The sequence below is a fragment of the Vespa crabro genome, chromosome 3 (genome assembly GCF_910589235.1).
Source record: "Vespa crabro chromosome 3, iyVesCrab1.2, whole genome shotgun sequence".
Taxonomy (NCBI): Eukaryota; Metazoa; Arthropoda; class Insecta; order Hymenoptera; family Vespidae; genus Vespa; species Vespa crabro.
The window spans coordinates 5988061-6009479 of record NC_060957.1 but is presented as its reverse complement, the minus strand read 5'-3'; the positions used below and the strand labels follow the sequence as shown (position 1 = coordinate 6009479).

The following is a 21419-nucleotide window of genomic DNA, read 5'->3' as shown; positions in this document are numbered from 1 at the left end:
TATTGAAAGTGAAAAAGTTGTTGCACAGTAATCTTGATGGCGCTGATATCGACCTGTATGTTACCAATGGAGACGATAAATAATTCCACTTCATGTTTCTAATTTAACATTTTCAAAGTAAAAATCTTTAGATCTTTATAAAAAAAAAGTTTGACTTTTTAACAAACATTTATTTCAATTTACAATTTGTCAAGCTACAATAAGTCTTGTAGTCGAATTTCCTCACTTGAATTAGTCAAAAATAAAGAAAAAACAATTAACATAAATTCGTACGTTAGGATTGTAAGTGAAAAATTAATCGTTTGTACTATATTTATAAAATATTCCTATCTCTAATACTAACTATAAACTATAACAATATAAACTATAAAAATCCGACGTAAATTAATTTTCGTTCTGTCTCCATCTATTTTGTTTCTTCTTTTTCTATTTTTACGTTTGAATCGATAGATAATCGATAGGATTTTTTTATCTATGCACAATTAAAAATACTTAATACTAAAATACAGTCTTATCGTTGGAAGATTCTTCCAAAAAAAAAAAAGGATAAAAAATAATGCAGGCCAAGTAACAATTCTCGACCGAGAAAAGGATAAACTTACGGTACGGTATCGTGACTCGAGTCATTAGCAATAAGTTTTTGATCATTAACGACCACGCTTACCGAATAGGAACTTTTGTCGTCAACATTATCTTTTTTGCTTTGTACTTGTTTATCATTTGATTGGCATGGCTCACTATTGTTTAGTCCACTCGTCGTAGGAGATGCCAATTTTGGGCTCTCGTCATCGTGTATCACAAATTTTTTTAAATCTATCATCGGTGAAGCAGGTATGATCTCCTTTTTCTCAAACTTCTTATTGATCACGTGTACGTGTTTCAATGACTCTTCGGAAGGTGATTTTTGTCCAAGCTTTTCTCTTGTACAACACTGCGACAAACTACACAGTTCACCGTGACAACGAATCAAACAATCAGTTTTATCCGTTGTCGGCTTCATCTAAAGAAAAGAAAATAATATAGAAAAAATTTTATTTAAGTTTATTCATAAACACGATGTGAGTGAGATGATATGTCAAACCTTATGAAATTCTGGTTGTATAGTGACTTGCGTTATACCCATTTCAATAAAAAACGCTGTTATTTGATCAATAATACTGGCATAAACCTATTAACAATGACGAGGATAGCTTTGAAAGAATTGTTTTTATCATCGAGAATATCATATCATTACATACCATCGGATCTAAAAATATTATGTGCACTGTTAATATAATCTTTTGCGATGTTAATTGCCAGACATGAAAGTCATGAACATTGACAATGCCTGGAAAAGCTTCAAGTAGTTCTTTTTTCAGGGAATCGATGTTAATATGATTTGGAATGGTTTGTAGTAGTATCAAACCAGATTCCTTCACTAAAAAATTTCACAGCGTCCATTAGTGAGTTTATATATATAGATATACCTAAATGTAGCAAGAAAAATTAAATGTTTTACAATACAAAATAAAAATTGTGTATATATATTTATCTATCACAAATGTTAAAATGATTGATCAAATATTTATATATCTCATTGCTATCGCAATATATGTACTACATACGTATATATTGACACATAAATGGAACAAAAAAGAAAAATAAATCGACAGCATATTTTCTAAAGTATAACTATCGGAGACGGCATAGTTATCTTATCGCATAATCAATAACTAAAATATACTTACTGTACGGATAGCTCAGAACTAAGAGTGATATCGATGAAATAATGGCAAAAACGGGATCTAAATATTTGGCTACGTCTGAATCAGTGAAGTACACTAATATCGATACAAGCATGACAAAAATGCAACCGAGAACGTCACGGCATATCCTTCGAAATCCTTGACTCCTTGGGACAACTAAAGAACTTCTAGTTTGTGCTGCTAATCGTTGTTCGCCTTCCGTTTCTGGTTGTGATTTTATATCCCTAATTATAAAATAAAGAATATCTTGTTAAAATGTTATATGTTGATTAACATATTACAGTATATTATGATATATAAACACTTACTTCTATGACAAAATATAAAAAATAAAATTGTTAATGTGTTAATTGGAACGATATTTCTGTATATCTGCTCTTACGAAGATATTTACCTTCTAAATATGACGTCCCCATTATTGGTGACATGCAACAATATTCCTTGATTAAATGTAAATCCACCAATGAGAATGTAACAAAAAATGTTGAGAAAAATACCGGCTACCCCGATGCAGAGTACTGCCATCGGATGATGCATCTCATCGAGATGATCTATATGGACCAACGTTTGTAACGCCTCGACTACGAGAGAGAAACAGAAGGAAGCTAAGAGAATGCAACAAATTAGCATTGTTAGGATATCGATCCTAGCCCATCCAAAACTATTCTTCATTCTCCTGTCCGATCGTGATTGCTATAAAAATATACAACAAAATATTTTACAAATTTCCTACTTATTATTTAATCTATAATAATAATAATAATAATAATAATAATTAATATATTATATATATTATTATAATAATATTATATATATATATATATTATATATAATATAATATATATATATATATATATATATATATACACATATATATTATATATACATATAACAGAAAAATACAGTTCTAATCACCTTTGTCTTCGTCGATAAAGAAGTATTCGAACCATGTTCCTGGCCATCCAAACAAATCACTGAATCCCCAAGAGAACTGCTCGTACTATTGTAAACACCTCTGTAACTTTCACGAGGAGCATACTGTAAAATAATAAAATAAATAATAATCATTCGATAGACCTTCATTTCTGTCGGATAATTTTTCTCATAAAATTCATATTGTTGAAAAATTGTCAAAAATGTAAATTATTGTTTATAAATATCTAATAAAAAAGAAAAATAAATAAATACAACAATTTATTATGCTGACATTTATGGTCTTGATAATTAATATCACGAAAGGGTTACGACGTTTTATCAGGATGCATACGACACAAGTCAAAGATAACATTCTTGAATCCTATCAGGAACAACGTTGTAAAAACAGGAAACATCCCTTCTAAGTTTATCCTTGACAGCTCTTTTAAAATGAATCTAATCTAATAAACATAACTCTAATAAGATCATTAGATATTTTACAATATTCTTTTTTCGTTTTTCTTTTTTAAATAAATTTTTATTTAACTATAATTATAAAGAGATCTTATTCAAAATGAGGTATATATATTATGAAAATAACAAGTAGAAAATGATCATTCAATTGCGGAACAATCAAGTGAAAGCGAAATAATAGAAATGACATGAATATTGAAAGTGTCTTTTATCCTAATGCTAACGTAATCGCACCAGTGAGTACGAGTTTAATATTTGTACATGCATGAACGAGTGGATAAACAATACAGTATATGCTTTTACTATTAAGACATAATTCATTTCGATACTACTGTATATCAAATTGTAAATAATGTCTTATAATACATAAATTATAAAAAGGCGTAAAATATTCTAACTTCAAGATAAATCGATCGTCGTTCAAATCTAATTGTTATCGAATGAAATTAATCAATTCGACGTGTCAAAAATATAATTAAAATCGATAAATAACATAATTATCAATCATGATTAACGATCGAACACTTGGTTGATAAAAAGTTCCGTCCTACGATATAAGTGAATTAATTAAATAATAAAATTATATACAATTCATACAAATTGTAATTATATATAATTAATTAGAAATTCCAATCGATAAAAATTGATTAGATCAACTTTTTAATTACCTAAAGAAATGATTTTCCTCGATAAAAAGAATTGAAGGAAAAAAACGAAAAAAAAGTAAAATAAAAATAGAATAAATAGTAAAGATCATAGATTATTAATGAACTTACCTTGATCGAAACGAGACAGCCGAGGGTTGCAATGATGTTACAAAGCATATGATAGGCGTTGAGAAGTAACGTTAACGAGTGTGTAACATGACTGGCTACCATCTCAATGATAAAGAATGCCACAGTGAAGAATACCACCAAGTACAGCTGTACAGGCTGTAGCTTTCTGAACCACTCTTTCACTGGCATGACCCTGCAGCAAAATCACACGGTGAACGCTTCTAGTCTTACTCTTCATTTCTCTCTCTCTCACTCTCTCTCTCTCTCACTCTCTCTCTCTCCCTCTCTCTCTTTCTCTATCTATCTATCTATCTACCTCTATCTCTTTCACTCTCTCTCTTACTTCTTTTTCTTTCTGACAGTACAAATAGTGGAAGAACGATGTGTAGCAAATCAGTGTAATTCACTGCACCGAGAATTACCGTTGACCGACCGATTCAAGGCAATGTTCGATCTGTTTTTCAAACCTTTAATCGTTGATCTTCTTTTGACCTAACAACGTTCCCCGTAATAATTTGCTTGTTTTATTTTTATAATTTTTAAATATATATATATCGATAGAAAAGAAAAAAAAAGAATCGAACCTATATAAGATGTGATAATATTATAAAACCTTTACTTAAATAATTCAATAATAAAATGGATTGAGAAGATATTGTAAAGGTGCTTCTAGAAGTGAAAATGAATTTTTGTGTTCTATTTTCAAAGATTTTTTTCAGAAATTTCGATACTACGAGAATCTTATCGTTAATGTATTAAAATTTTATATAAACTGTATTGTTACTTCGTGTAACATCCGCTGCCATGTTATTAGTAAGATATCTCTTTGAAGTAAAAACGAGGGATTATTAACGAAAGGGAGATTACATTCTCGTTATTTATTCCGAATTATCATCAATGACACAATAATATGAGTATTTCATCGATACGTTCGCTTTTAAAATGAAATACATACACATACATATATTTATATGTATATATATATATAGCTAATCATTCTAATATCGAATAAATTTATCATATATAAAAATAAAAATCAGAATTATGAAAAAAAAAGTTCCTAAATAAGATCGAATTCAATTTAACAATCATCACTTATTTTCATTTTCATTTGAGGATCTAACGAATCATCGTTCACAATATTAAACAAACATTATGCATATTAAAAAACAGAAGATATTAATTCTGAAAATAAAAATATTATAAAAGAAATCAAATTGAATCATACAAAGATCACCATCTCCATTTTCATTTGACTAAGGTATCATTTTTTATATTATCAGGTACTTGAACTTTAAGCTGTTTAATCTCTATTTTCGTTCTAGGCGAGCATCGTGTATCTCAATAAAAAAGAAAATATTAAATCGATAAGACAAATTCTTCCATAATAATCAAATGTTCTACTTTCCATCCAGAATAACGAATAAAAGACCTCGTACATATACACAATTAACACAGAATGGACCCAATGTATTACGTTTCGCAGAATGATTTGGTAATTACGTATCTAATTCCGAGATCTACCCACGTCATATATAATGATTGTAATCTTCTATGAAATAATGGACGTTCGTCGATATACTGTTTCGATTTTCAAAGTTATCATTTAATGAACAACACAATATTCATATATTTATGTATGTATATATGTATTTTTGTTTTCAAAATAGTCGTTCGATTAATAAAATATGAAGTAAATTAATTAGAGTATATATTTAATCCTTATCTAGATCAAAAGAAACGAACGATATCGAATAACTCGATGATCTTGTATATTTATTTCTCATTTTTTGTATTACACTTACTATGTCGACTATTTTTAAAATTCTTCAAAGAAAAATAAATAAATCCCGTGCACGAAAACGAATGAACTTATGCGAATTTCACATCAATGATCAATACAAGAGGGAGGAAGGAACAACATCGACTGACGTTACCCTTTAATCGGCTCAACGCTTTTTATTATCGAAGCAGCTGGCTCTCTCCTCGTCTATCCCTCTCTCTTTCTCTCTCTTTCTCTCTCCCTCTCTTTTTATCTTTTTCTCTCTCTCTCTCTTTCTCTTTCTCACACATGCAAGCGTTCGTCTTCATAGATCCCACTTTATAAAGAAAAGAAAAGCGAATAACAAAGAGGATAAGAGTCCGCTGTACTAGACTTCGAAGAAAGCGAATGACAATCGTAAGGAATCTGTGTTATTCTTCTGTGTATTTCCTCCTTGAAAGGATGTTTGTCCTCCTTGTTTGTCTCCTCACTCAATAACCCCTTCTTTTCGTCTCTTTGTCTTTTTCTTTTCTTTGCAAGTAGATAAAGAAACAACCATCTGTATTATTTTCAAATATATATATATAGATATTGACATATAGATTTTGAAAAAAATTATATTATTTGAGTAAAGAAATAAAATCTTGTCGAGTTTACGCTTTAAAAATTGATTTTTAATATTACTCATGATCTATCGAAGTATATATAGTACTATTTTTTTTTTCAACAAAAATTTATACCTGAGTCAAAAACCGGTCAAGGAATGACTTCGTTAATAATCACAACTCTTTCTATCTGATCTGTCAACAAAATTTTCGTAGAATGATTCATTGTTCGTTCTCATTCAACGTTTCTGAAGAAATACGACATTTATCGTAGGCGTAAAGTATACATGTATGTACATATATACGTATGCTCATAAATCCATTCAAATCGGTCGAAATATTTGTTTTCTCTTATTTTTTTGCGACGTACAATCTTTAATAGAAAAGATTCAAATATGTTGGCAAAATTGTGTGTATGTGAAAAAGTTGGACGCTTGTTGTAACATTAAAAATGCGTCACGTTATTTTGTTTAATTAATTATTAGAAATTACATACAAAAAATTATGTAATATCGTATTCTCGTTTCTTTATTTGCTGAATTTTTAAATCTCTAAGATCAATCTATAGTTTTTTTTTCACATTTCGCATAAAAGAAGAAAGTTGGTTTAATTTTTTCTTATTCTTATTTCATTATTTTTCTTATTCCATTATTTTATAATATTAAGCATAAAATAATTGAACATTATAGTTAATTGTATGATTGATATTAAATGGAATTTATACGATTTAATTTAATCTCTCGATGTAAACAGAACATATAAATGTACAACATGCTCACGACAAATAAAAATGTTCTTCCGAAGATCCATATTGGTCCAGTTTGAAGAATTTTTATAAGTTGATCTCTGATGAAAATTCCTCTCGTAGGTATACATGAGAGTACTGTGACATTCCTTTTACTGACAGTCGTTCATAGTCAATCTAAATTGAGCGTGTTAGCTTCACGAGCAAAGTCAGAGGTGGATCCAACAACGAGAGAGTTAGTTGCGAACATCCGGTCACGGTAATAGCCTTTGAACTATAAATCGTCCGCTCCTTCCGATCATTGCCATCGTTCTCTTTCTCCTCCCTCTCTCTCTGTCTCTCTCTCTCTCTCTCTCTATCTCTCTCTCTCTCTCTCTCTCTGTCTATTCACAATTTCAACGATTTCAAAAAACATTTGAATTTCATTTCATCGTACAAATTAACGTTTGTAATCTTTGTTTTTAGACAAAAATTTTTCAAATGAAAAAAAATGATTTATCTATCAATATGGAAACCAATTTTTTTACTACAAAAAAAAAGAAAATCTGTTTTAATTTCTTTTCTTCTGTAATTCTTTAGACATAAATATAAGTCAGAGCAAATAACTCTGTCTTTTGAAAATTAGTTCGATATAAAAGACAATTTTTAACTTCTCGTCAGAACGATTTTACAGAATGTTACTCACGTGCTTTGAAAACGTCGCTATTCTTTCTGTTCACAATACTCAGCACTCATGAGAAAAAATAACTGAAAACTCGCGTGTACAACGTGTACGTCGTTCTTTAAACAATTTTTCCAACGACTTTCTCTCTCAAGGCACAGCTTAGTGTATCTTCTTTTTTTCTTATCGATGGAAGAGGAAGAACATAATAAGTTGAAGAACCGAGCTTTCTATTAGAGCAATAAGAAATTTTTTCATGACACGATAAAAAGGTAATGTTTCTGCTTTGACGGATTCCGAACGTCTACTTCTTATTGTACACGTATACTGTTAAGCCAACTAATCTCAAACAACTTTACTATTATCTTCTTCGATATCAAACCAAATTGCTTCTTTTTTCTTTAGACTAATCTTAGACTGATTGTGAGTCTAACAACAATAAGTTCTAGATAATAAAGCAAATCTAAGTACAATGTTCAGAGTTTGAATCGACGTTGGATAATTCCAAACTTAACTCATTATGAATAAGTAGATGTTACACGTATGTGTGTGTATGTTTGTGTATATATAAATTATATAAAACGTATAAAACATGATTGTTTAAAAATCGCTAACCTGACGACTTTTATAAGTTATAATGAACTTGTCATGATGAAGACATAAAGACCTTGATAATAAACGGCAATTAAATAAAATAAATTTTTTAAAGTAAATATGTGTACACCTATCGAAAAATTAACATATGTATACATTGTAACAACAATGTTCAACGATTATAAACATGGAGGGAGCACCATGATAATGGACAAATCATTTAATATCAGGAAAGACAATAGTGATTCTTCCAAATCTTTTATCAAGTAATACTTCACTGAATAGTGATTTTAATAAAGACTTATTAGCTAGGAATCGGAAGCTAACGTAAAAAATATAGCCTAGATATTCTTCCTACAAACGGGACTTCTTAACAAGAAATTAAATCAAGGAGAAAGTGCGAGCAACAACCTAGTCGACGTGCATGTCAGAAGAGTTGGCATGGATAACGGATGACGGGATCCTGATCAGTTGAGCCGTGTGCATCCAAGCTTCTAAATCCGTCGTACATGGTTAGAAGACGAGCAAGGTCACGGCATTAACAGCGAGGATAAATAACCAAAATTGTTGCGGCATTTCTTACTGTTCTAGTGATTTCAAAATTAAGATTTAATCGTAATTAATTTATTGAGAGTGCGAATTGTGTGAATAAATTGTGGAACCAACGAGATTATAGAAGAAGACAATATATAATACTGCTGGAAAATGGTATGTTGCTAAAAATTTCCTAAATTATTCGTTTGTAAAATTGATAGATCACAACTCTGCGTTTTCACGGATTTAAACAACGTCCATGAAAAGTTTTAATTAATTGATAATCGAAGGAACAGATGTAAGCGTAATTATTTGTGCGTGTGTATGCATTTTTTATCATTCAGATATTTAACAAATTTAATTGAATTTTCATGATTAAGAATTCATCCTATATAATATATGAAGTATAATATATTTCACATTTCACATTACATTTCACCAATCCTAAACTATTATCAATTCCACATCTTAATTTATTTTACGTAACCGAGCTTCATGTACGATTCAACTCGATTTTTACGTCTTTCGCATAAATTATTCGTTCATGTAACAATCAATTCTTCACGATGATAAAGCAATAAATGGAGAATATGTTATTACCAATATCATTATCTTATTATTATTATTATTATTATTATCTTACTATTATTATTATTATCATGACGTCGTGGATCATTGAACTATATATTCGAAGAAAATTGTAATTACGATTCTTCAAAAGAACACTTCAAAGGAACCTTACTTGTTAATCATGAAGTTATACGATCGAATTTTCGTTAGAAAATGATGATTATAATTCTTTTTTATCATAAATCACATAATACTTAGCCAAATTATTGTCAAGGTAATCTCTATCTTATAAAAAACGTTGAAAGTAAATGCATGAGCGTGTACAATTATTTACGGAATTAGAATAAAAAGAAGAACCTCGACGCAATTCACCTGATTCCGTTCAAGACATCGCTCTCGCACCTTTCTTCAATTTCTCTTTTCTGGAAACTTCATGGTACAGATTCACATGCTAGTCACTTTAGGAGAAATACCTAGATGAATCAATAAAGAAAGATATGAAATAAATATAAACATTTTTTGTTATTCGAAATCTTTTGTCCCAAAAAAATTTCGATACTTTTATTCGTGGTATCCAAAAAAAAGAAGAAAAAAAAAACATCAAGTTCTCTATTAAAAAAAAAAAAAAAACGATTTCTCCAACATTAACAAAAACAATAAAGTCAAATCGGTCGTTCATCTTCTTATTCATAAATAATACAAACTGTTACCGAGTTCAAAGATTCACAGAAACATTTTCTTACCTCGAAAGATTCAATTGGCCATCAGAGAATCGATAAAAGGGGGCCAGATCCATGTGCACTTCCCGAATATGCACTTTCTTTGACATTGAAACGATTTTTCCGGTGTCTTCAGGTGTCATCCTTTTTATCGTTTCCTGCCTATTCTCTTTGCGACGAATGTTGATATCGCGTTGATCATACAAGACACACGATCATCTTGTTATACGAGATATTAAATATATACACGCGTATCCCGAGTATTACCCTCCTTTCTAGCAACTATTATCTCCGTCATTAGGATCGCAGAGAGAAACGAAAGACACGCACGTCGTCTCTTGCGTCGCGTTTATATCGGAAACTAGTGAAACGAATGTTTGCGGATATTGTATGATCGAGATCTGAATAACTGATTTTACTTTAAACATGATTTCAAATTTCGCGGTTTTTATTTCTTTTATATACGTGTCACATGGATTGCTCTTCGTTGATATTTAATGAAAAATTTATTGATTAAAAAATGTAGCTATTTCGCGAATTTGACTTGTTAGAATGTTGTTGAACTATTAGATCTTATAATTAAATGCAACTTCAACGTCTTTTTTTTTTTTGAGGTTGTTCTGTGTTACCGATGGTTCGTTGGAAACAGATCATAGCGCCAATACAAATCAGAAAATTAAAATTGAAAATATTAATGGATTATATATATATTATGCGATTATAACAACTATGCGATTATAACGATTATGCGATTATAACGATTATACAATTATAATGATTATACGATATATAACGAATAAATACAGATAATTAGCTTAATAGTACTTGCGTTGCATTACACTTCAGGATAAAACGTTACATCTCAAGTAATATCGATTACTCAAATCTCATCAATAAAATTAATAAATGCTTAAAAAAATATACTTTTTGTATTTTATTGGAAATGAAAATAAATATTTATAAGGATACAACCTAATTACATTTATCTCTGCCGATAACTTAGTTTCCTGTACAAAAAAGTTTTCTTAGGAATATTGATAATTCTTGAAATGCAACAGGAGATTATATGTCTTCTTTGAATATTCGTTGAATATATATAAACATATATGCATTGTACATAGTAATGTGAATTAAGAAAATTATATCATTCAAGAATGATCATTTATTTTTCTAATTTTCTTTGTGTGATCTCTTTACAAGTAATCGAACAATAACGTCTTCATATTTAACAACGTGACTTTCATTAAAATGAAAACATATATATATGTATATATAATGATATATATTTAACTCACGCAATATTGGAATTCTTCCTGGAAAATCAGTAAGTACTTACATTTTATATGAAACAGTCATATACGAAGATTGAATCATCGTCTAACGTGAAACGTCATCTTTTAAAAGGGATATATTTTGAACGATTTATACATCTTTTTTTTATATTATGGCGTTTTTTATAGATAATGGCCACATCAGAGAAAATTAATGAACCTATTAAGGTAGCAGAAGAAAGTGGAATTGTACGTAATTAATATTGAACCATTTTACGTTTTTTTAAATGGTTATGTACAGAAATCGATAGACTGCTAAATTTTAATATTGCCTTAATATAATTATTAACTTATTTTCATTCATGGTGCGCTTGTTTCGTCCAGTGTGGTGATGGTATAAAAGAATACTTGGAACCCCGATTTGAGTGTCCTATTTGTTTAACTTGGCTACGTGATCCAGTTCTAACATCTTGTGGTCATAAGTTTTGTTCACGATGCATTTACACTTGGTTACAGTAAGTTTTATAACAAATAATTATTTCAATAATATTGAATATATATTTACACTTGGCTACAATAAGTTTTATAACAAATAATTATTTCAATAATATGTGGCAATACTAATATCTAATTATATATTTTTTATTAGAAGAGAAGGTGCATGCTGTCCGGTAGACAGTCAACCTCTAAAATCTGAAAGCGATCTTTTCAGAGATCTTTATACCAGCAGAGAGATATCTCAACAACGAACTACATGTGCATATCGTCAATTTGGCTGTTTGATGGAATTATCACCAGTAGATATGGAGACACATATCAATCAATGTACATACAAAAATTTGTCTACCTCAATAGGGACTCAATGTCCCTTTAAAGATGTTGGTTGTATGGAAATATTTTGTTCCGAAGAATCTTCACATATTCATTTGGAAAAAAATATCAATTCACATTTAACTGTTAGTAAAGTAATGTGTAACATATTGCTATATTAATTTATATTTATTATATATATGTTTACTTATTTAACAGATGATACTAAATGCACTTCCACGTTTATCTATAAACCAAAGCAATGTTAGTGCCATATCCGCAGAATCTAAGTTATGGGATCCACCACCCAAAAACGGAACATCAGTTTCAGATAAAGAACCACCTCCAGATTGGCAGCAGTTATTAAAGTAAATACAAAAATATATACAATTCTGTTATGTGTTTAGAAAATATTCAACAAAATGTTTTTTTAGGAGTTTGTATGAAAGGATAGTGGTATTAGAACAACAAAATCGAGAACTTTCTATTATTGTCTCCAATCAAAAAAATCAACTTACAGCTTTACAAACATCAGTACGTTTTACAGAAGAGGAAATGTTATTACGTAATTGTAATGGTGTTTATATCTGGAAATTAAATTCTTTCCAAGAAAAGCTTACTTCCATGATAAATGATCCTTTAAAGATGTATTATAGTCCTGGATTTTACACTGGACCTAATGGTTACAAAATTTGTGCCAGAATAAATATATCCTCAAAGGATCCGGAATTTTTGTCAATACTTTTACATATTATGAAATCTGAAAATGACGATGCATTAGATTGGCCTTTTAATGGTGTTATGTATTTCATTTTGATACACCCACATAACACAGAAAAAGATATAAGAGAGAAAACTTGTTCCAGACCAGATCTTGAAGCTTTCAGAAAGCCAATCTGTGAATTAAATAAACGTAGTTTCGGTTACGTTGAATTTGTGCGCATACGGGATATATCTGATTTTTTACGAAAGGATACTTTAACATTTCGAATCGAAGTTCGAGCATACGATAAATTTAAGTTACCATTAGTATAAGATCATTTATTATACTCATTAGAAACTTTATCAAACTTTGTGAATAATTATAAAGTGCAGATCTTTTATATATTATTAAACTGTTAAGATATTTTTTATTAATTTTATATAAAAATAAAACCCAAAAGAATCCGTCCAATGTTTGTACAAGATTGTTGAATTAACAACATATATTATGGTAATAATAATATAACATGATAAAATGTTTGTTTTTTATAATGTAAGAATAATGGTCATTAAATACGACCCTTCGTTTTTCATTGCATAAATGTGATAATCATTATTAAAGTGAACTCATAAAGCCAAATAAATCGAATTATTTTAAAAACATCCATGTATATATTTAACTTTCCATTTTACTTTCCACTTAATGTTTTGATATGTAATCATTAAAAAACTTATTGTATTTTTATTGTTGTATTGTTATAGCTACCTGGATATTTCACATACAGGAAATATTAAATAATTTGTCTTCTACCGACCCACTTCCATAAAAAAGAATATTTTCTAAGTACTCGAATCTTGTATAATCGGTCGTAACGGAAAGATTATCTTCAAGAATAATGGACGTAAATTTTATACGTTATTTATTTATATTTAATTCTTGCTTTATGACCATTCTTGGATTTATTGTTATTTATGCTGAACCTTACTTACCTGTTTTAATTACACGTACATTTCACTATGGTAAACATGCAATTAAAATTCATCAACCAATAGTTGCAAAAACCGAAGTACCAAAAAGGTTAGTCATGTATTTAATTAATTACTTTTATAAATAATTTTTTCTTTAAATAAAACAAAATTTCTATTTCCTCTATTATATTCAATTTTAGATGGTTTAAACATTTCTATCTCTTTGCAACATCAGTTTCTACCTGTTTTCTTATCCTATTTTTCTATGCATATATTATCAACGGTACAATTCCTGAAATAATATATTGGTTATTAGATACATCAATTGGCAAATCTAGAAAAGCATTAGGTAAAGTATATTTGAATAAATGCATCATTTTTACTGCTATATTACATTATTTTATTTATTTGTTATAATTGATGTATTATATATTTTGATTTTTAGTATCATCAGAATGTGGATTTTTAGCCATAACCCTTCTTACTATTCATTGTTGGAAACGATTATACGAAACACATTATGTTACTGTTTTCTCTGATAAAAAAATTAATATCTCTCATTACATAGTTGGACATACCCATTACATAGGAACAATATTAAGCATTATAGGTGAATCACATTGTTTCGTTCGAAGTAAGGTATTCTTCTGTAAAACGTAAATAATATATATTAATTTTTCTTTATTAAAACAAATCTACTTACAGATTTCAAAGAACTAAATTATGAGCATAAATTAACGCTCTTACAAATAGTTTGTGCTATCATATTTTTATTATCTTCGTTGGTGCAATTACAAACTAATTTTATTTTAGCCAGTTTAAGAAAATCTAACAATAAAGTTGTCTTTTATGGCTATAAAGTAGCACATAGTGGTTTATTTAAATATTTGTCTGCACCATTGGAATTTACAGAAATTTTAGTTTATTTAATGTTATCTGTTATTCTTTGGCAAAGTAATACATTTCATTACATTACACTTTGGGTTGTAATAAACCAAGTAAGTACATATAAAAATTTATATATATGTACATATATGTGAGTAAGCAATTTTTAATATAAATTAACTTTTATAGATAAATTGTGCTGTAATGACTCACAAATGGTATAAAAAAACTTTCCAAAATTATCCAAAGGAACGTAAAATTTTGATTCCATATTTATTCTAGATATAATTATTATCACTTCCTTAACTTAGAAACTTGGTAGAATAAAGAAATTTATTATTTACATTTTACTAGACTCATGTAAACACACATATACGCCTTGATTATTGTTTCATTCCACAATTATATGATTTTTAAAATAACGTTGAATAATAAATATTTATTTAACTAATAATTTATAATGAATTATTTTATGTTTTTAGTAATTTTTCATGTAACCATAAATAAAATAAAAAATAGAACTAGACAATAATTGTATTTTTCAATAATTCTGATGATACTAATAGATAATAAACATATTAATATTTATTTTTGAATTCACTATTGTTACCATCAAACTCGAATGTGTTTCAATTGTCCGTTGATCTGTCCTTTATAGTCGTTAGATATGATATTGCATTCATATACTGTCTTCAAATTACTTCAAGTTTATTCGTGAAAGGAAAGATTAGTAATGTTTGAATAATTTTGGAACATTAATTTTCAATAACGGCACACAATATGAACTGATAAATGATATTTTGATATTGATAATCACTAAATTGGCAAATATAGATCAATTATTTTATTAAACCACATCTTATCATGTCTGCCGAGCATCACAGTGGAAAAGGTTATACACCTCTTCCTTAGTGTATGAGCAATACTGACACCGAAGATGAAGATGAACATGTAACACAAAGAAATGATTTAACAAACAAACAAACTAACGATGAAAGAGAAACAACGGTGAGACCAATTATTTGAAAATTAATCGAAGAAAGTAATTAGGTCTCGCACAAATCTCATATTTAAAACATCTCAAAATTTTATATTAAAGAAATTTTACACATACTCTAATTTTAACTCTGTATATCATAATCTTAAGAGCCTACCACAGTTCACGAACATGAAGAGTACTATCCACTGGATGAAACTAGAAATTTAGCAAATTGAACTAGGAATGGGCAAAACATAATTAAGTGTTACAGAGATGATATATCTAAAATGATAATAGAAGGCAATACGCAAAATGATTTATGGAAACGGAGAGATATGTCTCCTCTTCGACGTTTCTACTTAGTTATATCTATACTATTATGCATAGTAACAATACTTGGGTTTTTGTATGTTTTACCATGTGATACTATGATATGTCCACCAGTTAATGAATCACAATCATCTGTTTCATGGGAGAAAACTTTATGAAATGTAGGTGAGTATGATTCGTAAAACAATATATAAATAAACCAATTTTGTTGTTTGGAATAAATGATGTAATTTGAAGCATCAAAATTTAATTATTATATTAATTCTGTAGAAGTACATGGACCAATAATTATAATACCTGGATCTCCATATGATCTTATATTCTTACTTCGAGGTCAAGAATATAATGATAGCAATACAGATAATAGTTCCAAAACATCAAGGGAAAATTCCATAGTATCTATACATGGAACCAGTGGCCTTTATTTATGGTTGGTTTGTTTAGAAAGAGTACCTACTAATATTGATTGCATATCCATTGACATAAACCGATCTGGAAAGACAGATTGCATTGTTGTTGGAGAACGTGGTTTATTAAAGAGTATAGATCCAAACACAGGCATAATACACAGGAATTCTGAAGTACATACATTTCCCAAATTACCAGTGATTTTACCAGATCTCAACTCTGATGGAATTGAAGATCTATTAAGTGTAGGATTAACTCAAGGAAATATATCTTCTCTCGTACTTTTATCTGGTAATACAGGACAACTCTTGGGAAAATATATAAAACATAATTGTTCATTAGTTAATATATATAATCTTGTTTCTGATGGCACTATTTTATATTTATGTTACGACATGAATGGCAAACGTACATATATTATAAACATATGTAATTTGTAAAAATATCTTTTTTCATATTTTGTTCTAAGAAAAATATTTTAAATTTTCTAGGTATAACAAAGTACGTTTCGTTAAAAGCACTTCTCAATGGTTCAAGTTTATCGCAAAGAAAAAGGGAAATAACAGCATCGCCACGTATATTTAAAACGATGATGTTAGATGAACAAAATAATTATTGGAAGCCTACGCGTTATCATCGTTTGATGGTTGAAAATAAAGGCATATGTTCTTGGGAATCTTGTAAAGCTACTTTGAATTTAACTCTTCAAAAACAACCAAATCAAACATTGAAAATTTGGGAATATGTTAGCCCAAATTCGTTTGCCTCAAAACCAGTCTTTTTAATAACATCACAAGAACCATATAGCACTGGATTTGTAATAAAATTCTGGTAGTGGCTCGATTCAAATCCTTCGGTAACAGATACGATACCTAAAATCATTGAACGAAAACTAATCGAAAGAGTATTAATCGTTTTCGTTAATTATACCGACGTACAAGTTATTAACGCTAGTCAAACTGATGTTACTCAATTATGTAATGGTACTAACTGTCAACCAAATTTAGATTTACGAGTGAAATTTAATTCCATTGCAGCAGCAAATATTAATCAAGAGGGATATCCAGAATTGGTAAGTTATTGGTCTTCATATAATAACGAATCGCCTAGAATGCTCACGTCCAAAATTGAAATTGTTAAAATAGACTTAATAATATCTAACTTACCACGTCCTAATGTTCAATTTTTTAAAATACTCCTTAACTACGCAAATTCTATGCATTCTACAAGCGTAGGTAAGCGATAGATACTTTATTAGCATATTTTGGCACACATCATATATAGTTATTTAAAATACGTTGCAAATCAATTGATTTTATTTTGTGAACGTAATTCGTATTTTCAAAATAACGAACATGTAAGAATGATTGTGAAATTTATTTATTTTCTATTTATTTTTTACTATCAAAAAAAAATATTAAACGAATAAAAAGAAATGATATTTTTCGATTCAATTAAATTACGAATTTAATTACAAAATAAAAGCCAGCTTATCGAATAATCATTTTACTAGAAAAATAACAATAATGGTGCCTTGAAATGAGTTATTGACATTACACGTTGTATCTTACAACTGTATTATGCTTCAGTGCGCCGATATTGATATAAAAGAGCAATATCATTGTATGTTATAGATTTTCAAAATATTATCATCGAATATTACGCTTATATATTACATAAAATTTTAAGGTTATTGTATGAAAAAAGAAAAAGAAGAAAAATCATACCATCTAACGTAGACACGAAATGCACCAGAATTGTTACTTGTCACATATTGTCACAAAGTAAATTCATTTTTCAACTTATTCTCACTTATTATTACGCTTATCAACTTTCTACGCGCATATATGATAATTTACGTAGAAGAAAACATCTGTTTTAAAAAATATTATACTCATTTCCATAATATAAAAATATTAGCAACGAAATATTATGTATATATGTACATCGACAAATATCAACGTCGTAAATATATTGTTTTTCAATGGGCTATACGTGGAAATTTCCTTTAGTTTCATACGGACGTCCTTCGAAAAAATATCTATTTTCCATACGACTAATTAACACGGTATGCAATTTTTGTTATCAATTCTGTTAAGCATTCTATCACAAGTTTAATCGAAAGAAAAATTAAAAAATTAAAGGCATATGTATGGAAGTATAAAAACAAATTATTGAAGCTGTATGAATTTTGAATCGCATCTTTAATCTTCAGGAAATGACACGAATAATACTGATGTTTTTATGTTTACAATTATGTTTACAACTTTGCAAGAAGGTAGATTGTAAAATAACTAATGAATAATTATCTTTGAATTAGAGAGTAGGTATAAAAGTCAAAGTAGGTTGAAGTCTGAACGTATTATCTTGGAGAACGAGCTAGGATCTGCTAGAGCATATGGTTCATATAGTAAAGGTTCATATGGTATGTAGTAAATAGACTCCTATTATACATTTTGATGTACATTTTAGCCTAGTTACTAGTTTAACAAATCAATCGTAAAACATTTTAGCCTAATTACTAGACAAAAAAAAAATATGAAGATAGTTGAAGTATCTTCTAATTCGAAGGAAGGTGAAGTCCTAAATCAGCTGTTTAACTTTAATAAGTTCGAAATCCATGAATGTAAGACTATGAACTAAAAGAAATAACAAAATTATTAATATCTTTTGAAAGTAAATAGAGAAAGTGAATGAGAGAACAATTAAAATACGGAAGAACAAGAAAAATATTTTGTAAAGATACTTTTTATCAATTCTTTATATAAAAAAAAAAAAAGAAAAAAAAACCCCAAAAGAATCCGTCCAATGTTTGTACAAGATTGTTGAATTAACAACATATATTATGGTAATAATAATATAACATGATAAAATGTTTGTTTTTTATAATGTAAGAATAATGGTCATTAAATACGACCCTTCGTTTTTCATTGCATAAATGTGATAATCATTATTAAAGTGAACTCATAAAGCCAAATAAATCGAATTATTTTAAAAACATCCATGTATATATTTAACTTTTCATTTTACTTTCCACTTAATGTTTTGATATGTAATCATTAAAAAACTTATTGTATTTTTATTGTTGTATTGTTATAGCTACCTGGATATTTCACATACGGGAAATATTAAATAATTTGTCTTCTACCGACCCACTTCCATAAAAAAGAATATTTTCTAAGTACTCGAATCTTGTATAATCGGTCGCAACGGAAAGATTATCTTCAAGAATAATGGACGTAAATTTCATACGTTATTTATTTATATTTAATTCTTGCTTTTTTACCATTCTTGGATTTATTGTTATTTATGCTGAACCTTACTTACCTGTTTTAATTACACGTACATTTCACTATGGTAAACATGCAATTAAAATTCATCAACCAATAGTTGCAAAAACTGAAGTACCAAAAAGGTTGGTCATTGTATTTAATTAATTACTTTTATAAATAATTTTTTCTTTGAATAAAACAAAATTTCTATTTCCTCTATTATATTCAATTTTAGATGGTTTAAACATTTCTATCTCTTTGCAACATCAGTTTCTACTTGTTTTCTTATCCTATTTTTCTATACATATTTTATGAACGGTACAATTCCTGAAATAATATATTGGTTATTAGATACATCACTTGGCAAATCTAGAAAAGCATTAGGTAAAGTATATTTGAATAAATGCATCATTTTTACTGCTATATTACATTATTTTATTTATTTGTTATAATTGATGTATTATATATTTTGATTTTTAGTATCATCAGAATGTGGATTTTTAGCCATAACCCTTCTTACTATTCATTGTTGGAAACGATTATACGAAACACATTATGTTACTGTTTTCTCTGATAAAAAAATTAATATCTCTCATTACATAGTTGGACATACCCATTACATAGGAACAATATTAAGCATTATAGGTGAATCACATTGTTTCGTTCGAAGTAAGGTATTCTTCTGTAAAACGTAAATAATATATATTAATTTTTCTTTATTAAAACAAATCTACTTACAGATTTCAAAGAACTAAATTATGAGCATAAATTAACGCTCTTACAAATAGTTTGTGCTATCATATTTTTATTATCTTCGTTGGTGCAATTACAAACTAATTTTATTTTAGCCAGTTTAAGAAAATCTAACAATAAAGTTGTCTTTTATGGCTATAAAGTAGCACATAGTGGTTTATTTAAATATTTGTCTGCACCATTGGAATTTACAGAAATTTTAGTTTATTTAATGTTATCTGTTATTCTTTGGCAAAGTAATACATTTCATTACATTACACTTTGGGTTGTAATAAACCAAGTAAGTACATATAAAAATTTATATATATGTACATATATGTGAGTAAGCAATTTTTAATATAAATTAACTTTTATAGATAAATTGTGCTGTAATGACTCACAAATGGTATAAAAAAACTTTCCAAAATTATCCAAAGGAACGTAAAATTTTGATTCCATATTTATTCTAGATATAATTATTATCACTTCCTTAACTTAGAAACTTGGTAGAATAAAGAAATTTATTATTTACATTTTACTAGACTCATGTAAACACACATATACGCCTTGATTATTGTTTCATTCCACAATTATATGATTTTTAAAATAACGTTGAATAATAAATATTTATTTAACTAATAATTTATAATGAATTATTTTATGTTTTTAGTAATTTTTCATGTAACCATAAATAAAATAAAAAATAGAACTAGACAATAATTGTATTTTTCAATAATTCTGATGATACTAATAGATAATAAACATATTAATATTTATTTTTGAATTCACTATTGTTACCATCAAACTCGAATGTGTTTCAATTGTCCGTTGATCTGTCCTTTATAGTCGTTAGATATGATATTGCATTCATATACTGTCTTCAAATTACTTCAAGTTTATTCGTGAAAGGAAAGATTAGTAATGTTTGAATAATTTTGGAACATTAATTTTCAATAACGGC

General features: G+C 28.2%; 3 protein-coding genes across 18 annotated transcripts; 2 read left to right on the top strand and 1 right to left on the bottom strand.

Moving 5' to 3' along the window:
- Positions 1 to 149: 149 nt before the first annotated feature.
- On the bottom strand, positions 150 to 10696 carry LOC124422498 (zinc/cadmium resistance protein). Of its 11 annotated transcripts, none has more exons than XM_046959009.1 (11): positions 7708 to 8982; positions 7057 to 7405; positions 6413 to 6650; positions 5716 to 6231; positions 3911 to 4103; positions 2661 to 2783; positions 2140 to 2438; positions 1728 to 1969; positions 1239 to 1417; positions 1082 to 1168; positions 150 to 1000 (listed from the first exon to the last, which is right to left on the bottom strand). In XM_046959009.1, exons 5-11 carry the CDS (start codon positions 4097 to 4099, stop codon positions 599 to 601), a joined length of 1521 nt encoding a protein of 506 aa, XP_046814965.1. In that variant the 5' UTR covers positions 4100 to 4103; positions 5716 to 6231; positions 6413 to 6650; positions 7057 to 7405; positions 7708 to 8982; the 3' UTR covers positions 150 to 598. The 11 variants fall into 11 exon arrangements, with proteins under 11 accessions (XP_046814965.1, XP_046814966.1, XP_046814968.1 ...); XM_046959010.1 differs by having other exon boundaries at positions 6413 to 6472; XM_046959012.1 differs by having other exon boundaries at positions 5716 to 6203; positions 6413 to 6472.
- Positions 10697 to 11134: 438 nt separating this feature from the next.
- On the top strand, positions 11135 to 13960 carry LOC124422504 (TNF receptor-associated factor 6-like). 2 transcript variants are annotated; one of them, XR_006941872.1, is made up of 7 exons: positions 11135 to 11424; positions 11561 to 11620; positions 11756 to 11886; positions 12021 to 12327; positions 12401 to 12549; positions 12616 to 13394; positions 13646 to 13960. XR_006941872.1 is itself a non-coding variant. In XM_046959025.1 (6 exons), the coding sequence occupies exons 2-6, from the start codon at positions 11564 to 11566 to the stop codon at positions 13214 to 13216; spliced, it is 1245 nt and encodes a 414-aa protein (XP_046814981.1). In that variant the 5' UTR covers positions 11135 to 11424; positions 11561 to 11563; the 3' UTR covers positions 13217 to 13546. The 2 variants fall into 2 exon arrangements, 1 of the variants encoding a protein (XP_046814981.1); XM_046959025.1 differs by lacking the exon at positions 13646 to 13960 and having other exon boundaries at positions 12616 to 13546.
- Positions 13961 to 16722: 2762 nt separating this feature from the next.
- On the top strand, positions 16723 to 21100 carry LOC124422507 (polyprenol reductase-like). 5 transcript variants are annotated; one of them, XM_046959034.1, is made up of 9 exons: positions 16723 to 16862; positions 16946 to 17526; positions 18775 to 18879; positions 18968 to 19302; positions 19554 to 19869; positions 19962 to 20110; positions 20207 to 20395; positions 20467 to 20759; positions 20836 to 21100. In XM_046959034.1, the coding sequence occupies exons 5-9, from the start codon at positions 19688 to 19690 to the stop codon at positions 20926 to 20928; spliced, it is 906 nt and encodes a 301-aa protein (XP_046814990.1). In that variant the 5' UTR covers positions 16723 to 16862; positions 16946 to 17526; positions 18775 to 18879; positions 18968 to 19302; positions 19554 to 19687; the 3' UTR covers positions 20929 to 21100. The 5 variants fall into 5 exon arrangements, with proteins under 5 accessions (XP_046814990.1, XP_046814988.1, XP_046814991.1 ...); XM_046959032.1 differs by lacking the exon at positions 18968 to 19302; XM_046959035.1 differs by lacking the exons at positions 18775 to 18879; positions 18968 to 19302.
- The last annotated feature ends 319 nt before the right edge of the window (positions 21101 to 21419 follow it).